Raw genomic sequence first — 12,647 nt, 5'->3', positions numbered from 1 at the left:
TCGAATGGCCCCTGGGAGACTTGGCTCCCGATGGAAATGGCTACAAATAAAACACCACTGATCCTGGAAAAAAAAGTGTGGTTGGAGATGGCTCTGGAGTTTGGGGTTAGGAGTTGGGGAGAAATGGGTGGGACTCCCGCCTGGCTCTGGGGGGGTCCGTGAGAGGGTGGGGGTGGCGGAGGGGGGGCACGGGCCACAGGGAGACCGCTCTCAGACTTGCGAAGAACCCCATGCTGCCCTTTAAACTTGCCATGAAGTCAAGGAGAATGGGGGTGGGGAGAGAGGCAGGGTTAATTTCGGGTTAAAGTTTAGTTTCATAATCCAAGTTATAATAAGAAAGAAACTGAACGGAGAAAACAACCAACAACACTCAAAAATCTCGAGTTTTCTTTTTGTTGTCCCCCCCCACCAGGCACAGGTAGGACAGAGGCTTGTTTGTAACGATACCAAAAAGCACTCAAGTTAAAAAAACCAAACAGAACAGGGAGACACCAGGCAGCGGCGCGCCTGCCCCCAGGGCAGGGGCACCAGGGGACACTGGCCAGCGGGCAGGTGGGGGCCGCTGGAGGCTGAGCGGGTGCCCAGCTCTCTGGCTAATTGGCCTTCAGCAGCCCCCAGAGAGCTCCTGGCCCCTCCAAACAAATCCCCAGTGGGTGATTCCGGGGAGTGGCTCCTTTGTAGCTCGAGGCAGTGCCAGTTTGCATGGAACGGATTTTTACTGATGTTTCTAAAGGGCCTCACTGTGCCAGTCTCTTACCACTGAGGGTTGGGGTTTTGGCATTTACCCTCTGGGCTTTGAATGCCCCATTTCCTGGTACCCCACCAGCGCCTCCCTTCCCCCACCCTCCTCACCGCCCTGTCCCTAACTGCTCCCTGGGGTGCTCTGCTGCCCTGTCCCCGGGGCATGGTGGGGAGAGTCTTGGAGGAGCAGGGGCCCCTCTGCCGCTGGGGCGCGGATTCCAGGCGGCCTCCCGGGGAGCCCGGCACACGACGGCAGCCCAGCTTGCTTAGAAAGGCGGGGAGCATCTGGGGGAGAGGGACAGAGGCGCCCTGGGGCCCGCGTCGTGGACATACCAGCTCCAGCCGGACCCACAGGGCTGCTGGGAAAACGCTCCCACCTCACTTGAAGGGCTCTAGACCTCCTAAGAGGCTGGGTTTAGAGACCAAAGGACCAGGGCAGTTTTGTGGGAGAGGAAAAACCCCAGTTCCCTTGGCAGGTGGAGTCCAGGAACTCTCCGGTCTCTGCTCTGAGGAGAGCCTGGGAGGCAACAGGGGCTTCAAGAAATCACTCCCTTTCACAGAGGTCAGGACTGGCCCTACTTCTGGCCTCCGGGGACCAGGGTCTGAGCTGAATCAGCAAGGCCACCTGCCAGGTGCAGCAGGGGCCTGGAGGCCAGAAGCCTCCCTTGCACAACCCAGATCTCTGGCTAGGTCAGAGGCCCAACGAAGGGAGCCTCATGAAGCAGTGAAAGCCAACGAGGGAAATGCCGCGGGTGCCCTGAAGCTGGCTGTGGGGTGAGGGGGCCGAAGTCAAAACCAAGGTCACTGCTCTGTTTTCGAGGAGAGAGTAAGACTCTACCTTTGGTTTGCAGTCCTGCGACTGATCCGCACTGGGAGCTGCCCTGGGGTGGCAAGGGCCTCGCCCGCGCCCCCCTGTCCCCACCCTCTGGGCTATGGTGACAGTAGTGGACAGACGCAGCCACACAGATCCAACAGGGCCTTTACCTTCCCCCGCACACTGGGGCATGCCTGGGAGCGCCTGCCCCGCACACCTCCCTACCTGATCCTCTTGCAGCCGCCACCGCCGCCGCCGCCACTGGTCCGTAAGCCGCTGCTGGGAAGCCTGGCAGGGAGAGAGGAGCTAGAGTGAGGGTCAGAACCTGGAAGGGGCCCCCCGGCACAGCCCGGGCTCACAGGCTGTGCTCCACCCCCTCCTCCAAAGGCTAGGAGCCAGAAGGGATCTCCTCAGGGCAGCCTTTAGGAGGGACCCAGGTCAGCAGCTCTCAGATTTCTGGAAGGCATAGCCCCTTCAGGTGTGTTTGATTCCTACACAAAGGTCACCACAGAAACTACTTCTAGAAGGCACACCGAAATAATCTAAGAGGATGAGGAGGATCCTCTCTTGGGAGCAGGGCAGGGTCCCTGCTGTCCTTGTCATGATGGAGGGGGTCCCCCAGGGTGTGTCCATGGCAGCACCAAGCATGGCCCAGGAACCACCCCCCACCCCGGCCCGGACCAGGTGGCCCTGAGCCTCTTGGGCAGCACAGGCACCTGGGCCAGGAGGTGGCTGAACTCCAGCTGCTCTCCTGAGGCTCTGCTGGTCCGGACTCTGGAAAGCCTGTACTAGCATTATCTCAGCCCCAGGCCGGAAGGTGAGGTGTGCTGGGAGGCCCGGCTGCCTGCCCGAGTACACGGGAAGGCAGCTGGGGGAGGGAGTGGGTTAGCCACAGGACCAATGTGGAGTGAGCCCTGTGGCTTTTGTCTCTCCATTTCAACCTCCTGAGGCACATGATGGGGATTTCAATCGGTCTCTTGTCTGAGTTCCACCTCCTGATCAAGCTGGCAGTGAAGGGTGTCCTAGGGGTCTCCATCAAGTGTCTGCCTAGCTAAGAACACCCGGAGCAGCAAGGCTGTCCCAGAAATGGGACTGAAGGTTGGAAGGGAGAAAGTGACCCAGCGTGGCTGCAGAATGTCCAGGGGAAGGAAGAGGAGGGCTAGTCCTCTCCCGTGGGCTTCTCTTGGCCACCAGCATCACACATGCACAGTCACACGTGGGGACGCACACAGACACACTCACGCGCACACGGAGCAATCGCCATCTGCCATCCAGGCAGACTTTTCGAGGCCTGATTTCAAGCCCCACTTCCAAAGGCTATGGTTTTACACGATGGGCCAGAAGCCAGCAGCGAACAACGGGCAGCCAAGACAGCTGCTGGGCTTCAGCCTTTGGGCCTTCCAAATACGGACCTGCTACAGGACACAGTGGGGGAGCACATGCACCATGGGGGGCAGGGAGCAGGGGTGGGAGTAGGGACAAAAGGACAGAAAGAGAGCCATCCCCCAAACACAGCAGAAACTAGAAGCCCACTAAACTCTAAGACTATTATCCTAGCTACACGGAACTACTGGGGAGGAAAAAAAGTTCAAAAGGGAACAGCTACTCTAAAAAGGTCAGGCTAAGCTACTTAAAATGTCAATGAAAAAAGACATACTTGCATTTAAATATGGTAATAGGGCTGTTGAAGGGGGGAAAAAGAAAGATCCAGTTGAAATAAGGGTACAAGGTCATCCCTGGTTGCTGGAACGGGTCTCCCAGCTCCCATGAAGGCCCCACACGTGCCAGGAGGCCACTCCCTCTCCCATGGGGGCTACCACGGCCCCCTGCCACCTGAGACCCACGAAGGCACTCCCCCACCAAGTCCTTTCCTCTTTCTTTCAAGCAGGGTCTAGGTTTCTGGAAACGTGGGTGATAGAAGAAAGTGCTGAAGGAAAATAAGGAAGAACTGGAGTTATTTCTCCCTGTCCCAACCTCCGCACACTAGGCAACCCCCCTCCCCCGCTGCAGGCACACGCAGCAGCGCTCAGGGGACCCCGAAGGAGAAGGAAGTGGGCTGGGAGAGAAGGAAGGTCAACTTATTCTTTTGCACTCCTCACCGGTTTCCTTGGAAGCCTGAAAAGATGTCCACGGCCGGGGGTGGGGGGGTGGGGGGGGAGTGGGGGGGGGCAGAACCAGAGGGAGGCGAGTTTAGTCAATAAAAAAGACATTTAACAAAAGGGCTATTTTCTGGAGTCAAGCGCATTTTTGACCAGAAAAAAAAAGAGTCTGAGAGAAAGAGGAAGGAAAAAAAAAAAAAACTTATCCAAGAAAGGAAATCCATTATCCTTAATCTCAGATAAAGGTTTCTGCTGGAGACTGAGCATCAGACACTGCTAAGGGCTAGAATTTCATCTCAACCATCATACAGGGCTGAGCGGACTGACAGGTGTGAGAAGAGGGCCAGGGAGGAGAGCGCAGTCTGCCGCCCCCAACCGGAGACCCCGGAGAGGGGAGCCTGCAGCCCTGGCAGTGACTGCATCTGAGACGCCAGGGTAAGGGGCCCCAGCCCGGCCTCTTCGGGACTCGGTCCCCGATCACTTCCACAGCTCCCTGCCATTCCCCCTCCCGTCCTCCGAGGCAGCTCTGCTGCACTGGTCACCCCACGCGTACTCTTCGGATGACCTAGTGGATAAGCTCAATGCTATTATTAGGGGGACCCCATGGACTCTCCTTGGTGGCTGGGCTTGCTGGGGATGGGCAGACCCAGATCCAAGAACGGTGGGGTGCGTGTGTGTGTGCACACGTGTCCATGTGTTGGGGTGACACAAGGGGCTATCAGAGGCCAAAGAAGCTTCACGACCCGGGGCCTCGAGCTGTCCTGATGGAGAACAGCCTGTCTCTAGGACAGTGAGAGGCACCTGAGGACCAGGAGGCCCCAGCCCAGGGACTGTGGTGGAGATGAGGCCCCTGGACTAGACCCAGACCTGGAAGAGCTGCACGTGCAGGGAGGAGAAGCCTTCCAGACTTGCCTCGTGGTCCTGATTTCAGCTTTTCTCCCCAGGCCCCGAGGAGCCAGGGGTCATCTACGGTGGCCTAGCTGTCTGGGAAACCTCTCATTTTACTTCTGAAGGGAGAGGCGGTCTGGGCTGCGGAGGAGAGAACTGTCCGGGCCAGGGGTACCCAGGAGAAGACCTTGGGGGAATTAGGCAGAAGGGCTGACAGGGCTCAGGAGGCAGAACCCCTGGCCCCGGAGTGCCCGTGGCTGCCCCAGCACCCTGCTCACTGCCCAGAATAGATGACCATCTCCTCTCTGCTGCCGGGAATGTGGGCAGAGGCTTCCTGCTTCATATAGTCTCCCTGCTGCCCTGGCCTCACTGCGTAACCTGGGCACGGCGCTTCCGTTCTCTGGGCCCTGAGTAACCAGCTCGTGCGGCCGGAGAACCACTGTTGTTCCCTCACCTCTGAGCCTGCATGAACCCATCTTCCTGATGCCAAGGTCTCTGGCCCTGGAAAGCGGTGCCTCTGGGCTTTGTAACTCATCTAAGTATAAGTTGTCACCATCCCATTGACCGTGAATGAGAAACTTTCCTGGACTTCTCCAAGCTGGGAGAAACTGGATGGCAAATTAGAAGTCAAAGGCACTTCAGATTTTTTTTGAGAATTCTAGGGCACCACACCTCCTTTGGATGCTTCCTGGGAAGCACTGGTTCCTGCCTCCCTGAAGCAGGTGTTTTGATGTGCAAATCTTCTCTTGCTGGCTGACAAATTCTTCTAGGGCAGGGCCTGAGCCCCCTGTCCCACTTAAGACCTAGTGCAGAGTCTGCCCCAAAGAAGGTTCTGGTGGAGCACCAGCTGCTGAGGCTCAGGACAACCCAGGGAGGGTGCCTGAGAGCCGGCGCAGGAAGTCACTGCTGCATGGTGGCTTCACTGTGCGTGGAGCTGCCTCTCCTCCCGCAATCCTCCAACCCCAGGGGGACAAGCTCAAATGCACGGAGCATAATGAATCAGACCTGGGGGGTGGTGGGCTGCTCCCTGATCCCTGGGGAGCCTTGACAAATCCTGAGACCTGGCTCCCCAGAGAATCAGACTTAGCTGCTCTGGGCTGCAGCCCACATGCACAGTGGGACCTTTCCCTGCTTTCCGGGTGATCCCAGGGCACGGCCAAGGGCTCCCACCTTTGGTGTAAAGGCTTTCAAAAATTTTAAGACATTCAATGGCACCGCACATCTGCCCAAGTCCGTCACCCTGCTTCCTTGTGGAAAGGAAGGCCCTCCCGGAGATTCAGCAGTGATTCTCCTCGGGACCATGTCTCTTTTGAGACCCTCGGCGGGGCCTCCGCACAGAGCAGGGCTCCAGCCTGGCTGGGGGGAGCTTTCACAACATATTAAGAACCAGGGAAGGCCCCCATCGCTAGCTTTTAAAGGCCTTCCAGATGCTTCTGACGCACTGTGGAGGCAGAGAACCCTGACTTAGGGAAGGCTGAGCTGGCAGTCCACACTGAAACGGTGTTCCTTTCCTGCCGGCTGCGGGGTGTCAGCTTGGGGACCTCTTTCCCTATATCCTCCTCCCGGCATGAAAAGATGCCTGGGAGCAGGCTGCCAGGGAGACGGCTCCGGCACGGTCACTACTTATTTCTGTGACCTTGGAAAAGTCCACGGGCCTCTGTGCCTCTTGCAGAAAGAGGAGATGAGAGAATTTGGAGCTTCCTGGGGGTTCCAACAGGCTGGGACTTTGAGGGAGTCTTTATAACGGTCTCTTGTAATGTGTGTTCCCATCCCGAAGGCTCCATTAGGAAGGCAATTTTTCCTCTGCTGCGTTTGCCCAGACCACTCTCTGTCCCCTTCCCCAGCACATCCGGCATCTCCCCCACCAACACTTTCTTCAGATGATTCCGACATTCTTGGCTAAACCCACTGTTGCCTCACTGAATCCAAACACTCCAAAAGACGCCACCCCGAGAAGAAAAGGTCACCCAGAACGTAGGAAACAACACCGTGGAAGACTAGAAAACGCTCCCATCTGTCATCTGACTGGCCCAGGGCCCTGCCCACCTCCTGGGCAGACCTGCCTGGTGTGCCCCAGGGCTGGTTCTTTGAAAGGAAATCCATACCTTTGTGCAGAGAGAGCAGCGGCTGCTGGGGGTGTGAGCGGAAAAGGGATGGATGGTGCATTTCTGGAGTAGGAGGACCTAGAGGGTCTAGAGAGGGCCTGAAGAGGTGGGACAACTGATTACCGACGGGACCTGGCTTTGATCGAGCTGTAAAGTTCTGCTCTGAAGAATGCTAATAGGTGTCCATTAGGAAAAAAACAAAACCCAAGTTCCTGGCATTCAAAATAGGAATCTGATTTCCACCCACCATTTTAGGAGCAAGACCGACATTCCCTAAGGACACCAATCGTGCCATTCTCATGGGGATCCCCTCTCCACTGCCTTCCCCACCCCCAGGAGAGGGCTAGGGCTCCTGCTGGGGCTGAGGTGCTGGAGAGAGTGTGGGGCAGAAGGGGGAGGGACCAACAAGAAGGCCAGGCCTCCCTGCCTGAGCACAGGCAGGGGGAAGGGCGTGCAGCTCAGGCCTGGTCCTGGGTCTTCCCAGTTGCCCAAAGGAAGCGAGAGGCTCCATGTGTTGCCTGAGAGAGTGAGAGAGAGCGAGAGAGCCCTAAGGGTGTTGGCACCTAGAGCAGAGGGATGGCACAACACTCCTCCCAAACAACTTTTAATGCAGTTGCTGTTTAGCTTCATCTTCTCCGCAGATGTCGTAACGGGGATAAAGGGAAAGTACGCTGCACATCAAACCTTCGAGAGGTTTTACAGTCTGGTAGTCAGAGAGCCTTGGTTTGGATGAAAGGGTTTGTGGAAGCATGACCAAGTCAGAGCATCCTTTGGAAATGACAAGAAGCTTCCCAGGAGAGGCAAGCGCAGCCCCTGGGTGCCTGCCAGCAGTGAAAGCTGTGTGTCTTCCTGATCAGAGAGTGCTCAGGGAGCATGACGCACCGCTTACCATCACTGTGCCCCCGAGTGCCAGCAGTGGGGCGAGGCCTGCCCCCCCACCCCCACATGGGGCTTTGTGGCTTCCCATCTTCCTGCTCCCGGATAACGAAACTCAGGAACCGGTCCTGGTCTCCATCCAGGCCCGGCTCCCAGCTCAGAGCGTGGGGCTGAGGGCTTCAGGAGGAGAGCTGAGAACACCCTTCAGGGCCTGATTGCTCAGGTGCTGGGGCTCTTCCAGGAAAAAGGAAGCTGAGCGCTCCACGGGGGGCTCTGGCCCAGCATCCTCCTCCTTGGGCCTTTCCAGCCCCTTACCGGTAGAGCTGGGCATGCAGCCTCTCTCTTTGACCCAGAACTTCTGCAAGGAAGCTATGTTCGAGCCTTCCCCACTTCTAGACCCCTTCTCTCTTCATAGTATTTACTGAGCACTTACTACACTCCAGGCACTGTTCTAAGCATGGTGGTCAGAGCAGTGACTGAGATTCTCATGTTTCTGCCCTCATGGAGCCCACAGTTGCTAGTCTCTGACAAGAAAGGGGGGCTCTGTCTGTGGGACCACGCTGCACACAATCAGCTCCCTGGGAAGGAAAGGAAATCAGCCAACAAGAAGCAGGGCCTTGGACCCAGGGGAGCTACGACTCACTCTGCCAGGGAGAAGGGAGGGCTCCACCATGGACCCGTCAAGTTTGGAACCAAGCCCATGTCTGCTCTAGGGTCTCCTAGCTGAGCTCCAGCCCCGGTGTGGCTGCATCAAATGCTGCTCCAAAAGGGGGCTGGCACCAGGATCAGCTGAGGCAGGACATGTGCTCTGGCTCCGGCTGCTGGCCCCCCAAGGGTACTCCCTTCCACATCACACTCTCTCTCCAGCAAGACCTCAAGAGTGAGGATGGCCGCAGGGAGCTGGTTCCCAAACCACTTCCCGCTGCTCTGTGCACTATCTGCCCGTCTCTCTGAGACTGAGGACCAAGACCTTCAAGAGAAGGCACTCCACACCGTCGTTTCAAGGGACACAGCAGCAACTATTCTGACAGCTTCTCCTTCCATGAAAGCACGTCCTCCCCACCCCCGCTCACAAGCACCGAGGTCTCTGCTTGTGAGATGCTCACCCACCTGCCCCCAGCGGGTGTCACGACAAACCACTGGCCCGACTGTTGTCCCTTCTAGGGCTTGCTGTTTGCACGGCTCCTCACACTTTTCCTGGCTCCCCAAATTTTAGATGCTGAGTCAAAAATTCTGCTTCCTCCCCACAGAGTCTCCTGCTGGTCCCTTTAAACCTAAATGGCCTTGAGTCTCTTTGGGTCTCCTCCCCAGGCTCTGCAATGGCTCTGTCCCAGCACAGTTCCAAAGAGCACCCGGGTGGCATCCACCTCTATGGACCAGGACAGGGAACACTGAAGCCTGGAGCACCCGAGACTTCTTGTTGAAACACCCCAGGCCCCCATCCTGGCCCCGTCACTAACTCCGTGAGTAAATGAACATTTGTGACCTCAACCCCACCCCTGGCGTAAAATGTAGCCCCTCCCACCAAAAACACACATACTCTTTGTCTCCTGACATAGGTGCTTCTGTGCTGAATGGCAGACCACTGCTGTATTGGGCATCACTGGGAATGGTCAAAGAGTCTTGGGGGGCAGCCCAGGGTGGTAAGGGAGATGCGCTGGGGACACAGGGCCGCTGTTACCAAGCGGCACAGACACATCTCACAGTTTTCACAGCACGGCATACCATTCGCGTGCCAGCCCGAGTTGGAAGGGCAAATGCTGGAACCTTCTCAACACCTGTCTCCTCACCTGTACAATAGAAGAACATGGCTTTGACAATAAGAAACCTGTTACCGCAAGCCAGAGAATAAGAGCAGCTGCCATGGTGGCACTTTCCAAGGCCAAGGACCCAGAAAGTCCCCTCCAGCTGGGCCCATCCTAGAGAGGCTGGGGTCCCCTTCGTAAGCCGGCCCCACAGCCCTGCAAGGAAGACGTCGCTAGTTCCATTTAACAGAGGAAGGACTCCAGGGCCAGCGTGGCTCAAGGGAACTGTACAGACAGCGATTACAGCAAGGTGGTAAAACGCCATCTCCCGCACTCGGCGGGACCCAGGACAAGAGATGGAACTTCTATCCCCAGCTCCTTCCGCTCCTCTGAAAATGTGGCTCACGGCACCTCCTGGCCGGGCCGCTGTGACACTCAGTGATATGACTGCACTGGGTGCTCAGCGCAGTTATCTGGCACAGGCAAGCCATCAGTAAGTGCAGTAAGAACTTTTATTTCTATTTTTATTATTATTGCCCAAGGTAATAACGGTAGTGGAGCTGAGAACTCCCTCTGGAGACTTCCTATTCTAAAATCCTATTAATTTACATGACATTTCACATCCGAAGGGCTTTCGTAGATAACATTTATAATTTGCTTGTGAGTGATAAGGGTAGGTTTTATCTGAAGTGCAATAGCTAACTTTGTGGGGTAACGTGACCGGGGAAGGAGGGGGCTCGCGGGGGGTCGGGGAGGGACGTGTCCCTGTGACAGTGGGACCACAGGTGTGGACGTGGATCCCGGGGCTCTGGCGCTCTCGGCTCCTCACAGCTCCTCTGGGGAGGCCCCGGATAGCGGAGCCTCTCTGGGTCCTTCCGTCTCAGTGGAAACCTGTTCTCTTCCCCCAGCAAGTGCCCTGAAAGGGCAACAGCATGTCTATTCTTCTCCAGCTGTCCTGGCCCAGGTAATGGCGCAGGATCTGCCCGAGGTGGGAGGGAGGGTTACAATGGACAGAGGCAGGAATGCAAGGGAAGACGTAGGATGCTTTTGTGCCTTTAACCTGCTAGTCTCTGGGTTTGGAATACCCTTGCCTCATCAGCTGCCGGTGAAACTCTGTTTCCGACTCAAAACCCAGGTCAGGCGCCACCCCTTCCCGAGAACCTCCCAAGCAAGGTCTTTCCCCCTTCCCCCGTGCTCACTTGGCACACCAGTCACACCACACCAGTCACACCGCATAGGAACACATCTGGCCACATGTGGGATGTCCTCCAGGCACCCATCTCCTTGCTTGCTCACTTGGCATCCCTGTGCCTGGAGAGGACCCGGCCTGGGCCAGGCCCCGAAGACCCTCTCCAGCACGCTGCAGAAAACGTGCCTGTGCCCCCACCCTCAAAACTAAGGGTGCAGGAATGAGAAGGAGCGACCCCACAGGTCAGGATCTCGAAGGGGCAGGGGATCTGAGCTGGGCTGCACTCTGCGGCAAACGTCTCTGGGCGGGACCCTGCTTCCTATTTTCAGCCTGGGGAGGAGGAGGGCATGAGAGCCTCTGCCTTCTGGTATGTCCTTGGCTGTCATGGAAGGCATGACTGCCGATCCCTCAAGCCGGCCACTGCCACCTGCCTATAATTCCAGATGCGATATTTTGTGGTTATTTTGTGTTTTAAGTGGCCAGCTTTCGTGTGCTTTTGCTGATGGAAATGAAACCTGAAGGGCTTGAAGCAAGGTGATTGCATTCAAGCTGGCAGGCTGAGCGGGACTCTGTAAGCCTGGAGGTACAGGTACACTGGAAGGTGGGAGCAGAGCAAGGGGGGCAGTGCAGGGGGAGATGGGATCGGTGGGCGTGGCGCTCAGCCCCCAGGACGAGGAGGGATGAAGCCAGGCCCGCAGCCTCCCTCGTGCTGTCCCCGCCCTGTCTCTGCAGGGTCTCCTTCTCCTCGGACACAACCACACCCCCGCCCCCCACCCCCGCCTTTCCCCAGGCACTGGATCATGCCTGATCCCAGTGCCCCTCTTAGCAACCTGTGAGGAAAGGGAGTGGGGCAACAGTCAACAGCCCCACTGGACAGCTGTGGACACGGAGCCCGGAGGAGGCCCTACTCTCCCTGCAGGCTGAGGGCAAGCACTGGGTCTCTGGACTTGGCCCTAGGAGAGTACTGGGCTGCGCTCTGGGCTTTGGAGTGGGGAGCTGAGCGCTCCCTTTGGTTACATTTCCCTTTATTTATGCACAAGAGCTTTAAGAGGCACGGAAAGCTGATCGAAAGTGAAACCCGCAATTCACGTCAATTCAGATCGCTCTGAATCATTTCCGCAAACATTTATTAAGTGCCTATTAGGCCCTGCGCTCTGCTTTCATCTGGGAATAGCGTCGTCAGCTCCTGGTTCTCCACATTAAGGGAAGGCACAACGGCGAGGCCCACGCATGCCCGCCTGGCCCAGGCACTCCCATGGCCCCTCAACAGCCCGCAGCCAGGATTCGGGGCTGGGGTGGTGGCATCTCCCCTGTTTTCTTCCAGAGCAGCAGACCCGTTTCCCTGACTGAGCTTACCTTCCACATTCAAACAGAGGAGAAGCCCAAGGGCTCACAGGGCCAGGGGGCTGGGAGGGGTTGGTCGTAGGAGGAGCAAGCTTGGGATTTAAAAATGGGCCCCTGGATAGAGTCTGTGAAGAGCATAATCCCTGCAGACCAGTGTGAGGGCTGCAGGGCTGTGTGGATCAGGGTGGGCGAGGAACAGATGTGCGGGGGCGGCGGGGGCGGGGGGGTGTCTGCTGCGTCATGAGGGGCCTTCTTCACAAGGGAGTGTTCGTTTATAGAACTGAAACACCTCGCTGCGGGCACCCAGGGCACAGGGGCCCGAGGTCCCGACTGCGTACCTGAGAAGCCAACCACCTCACCTTAGTAGTTCAAGATCAGCCGAGGTGGGGGGGCAGTGGGGGCAGGAAGAAGGGGTAGATGGAAGGGCTCCGGAGTTGTTCCCCGCCGGGGTCCAGGGGACCCATCCAGGCAGGATCCCAGGCCTGTGGGGTGGCAGCCAACGGCATTTCCAGACACTTCACAAGACGTCATACACCGGACCAAACCGACAAGTTTGGATCAGGAGCAGGATCAGGAGCAGCCCATCCCCCATAGCCAAGGCTGCTCCTCCCCCACCCCGATATCCGGGTTACTGCAAACTCCTTCCCCTCCCGAGAAGGAGAACGGGGGCTCTCCATGCTTTGCTTTCCACATTCAAGCCACTGCCATCAGGACAAGACTGACCATGAAGCCACTGTCTTTCCTCGGACCAGCCGGACCTGACTGAAGCTTACCTTGCAGCAGCCCCTACTGAGGCCTTTCCGCCAGAGGGCACAGGGTGTCCCTGAGCTCCTGCACCTCTCCTCA

General features: G+C 57.4%; 1 protein-coding gene across 6 annotated transcripts in view; it reads right to left on the bottom strand.

The window, feature by feature from the left end:
- The window catches only part of MSI2 (musashi RNA binding protein 2), a 387,607-nt gene that overhangs the window by 29,293 nt on the left and 345,667 nt on the right, over positions 1-12,647 (bottom strand). For 5 of the 6 annotated variants that reach the window (XR_009347802.1, XM_059147472.1, XM_059147469.1 and 2 more), the window contains exon 11: positions 1,781-1,843. Coding sequence is in view for 5 of the 6 variants with exons in the window: in XM_059147472.1 (XP_059003455.1) it covers positions 1,781-1,843 (63 nt within the window). In the remaining variant the exon portion in view is untranslated. Of the gene's footprint in view, positions 1-1,780; positions 1,844-3,156; positions 3,237-12,647 lie in introns of those variants that run through there. The other variant, XM_059147473.1, reaches the window with a different exon arrangement.

This window comes from Mustela lutreola, chromosome 15 (assembly GCF_030435805.1).
Source record: "Mustela lutreola isolate mMusLut2 chromosome 15, mMusLut2.pri, whole genome shotgun sequence".
In the NCBI taxonomy this organism is placed as follows: domain Eukaryota; kingdom Metazoa; phylum Chordata; class Mammalia; order Carnivora; family Mustelidae; genus Mustela; species Mustela lutreola.
Note: the sequence above shows the minus strand (reverse complement) of the source record. Positions and strands in the feature narration are given on the sequence as shown.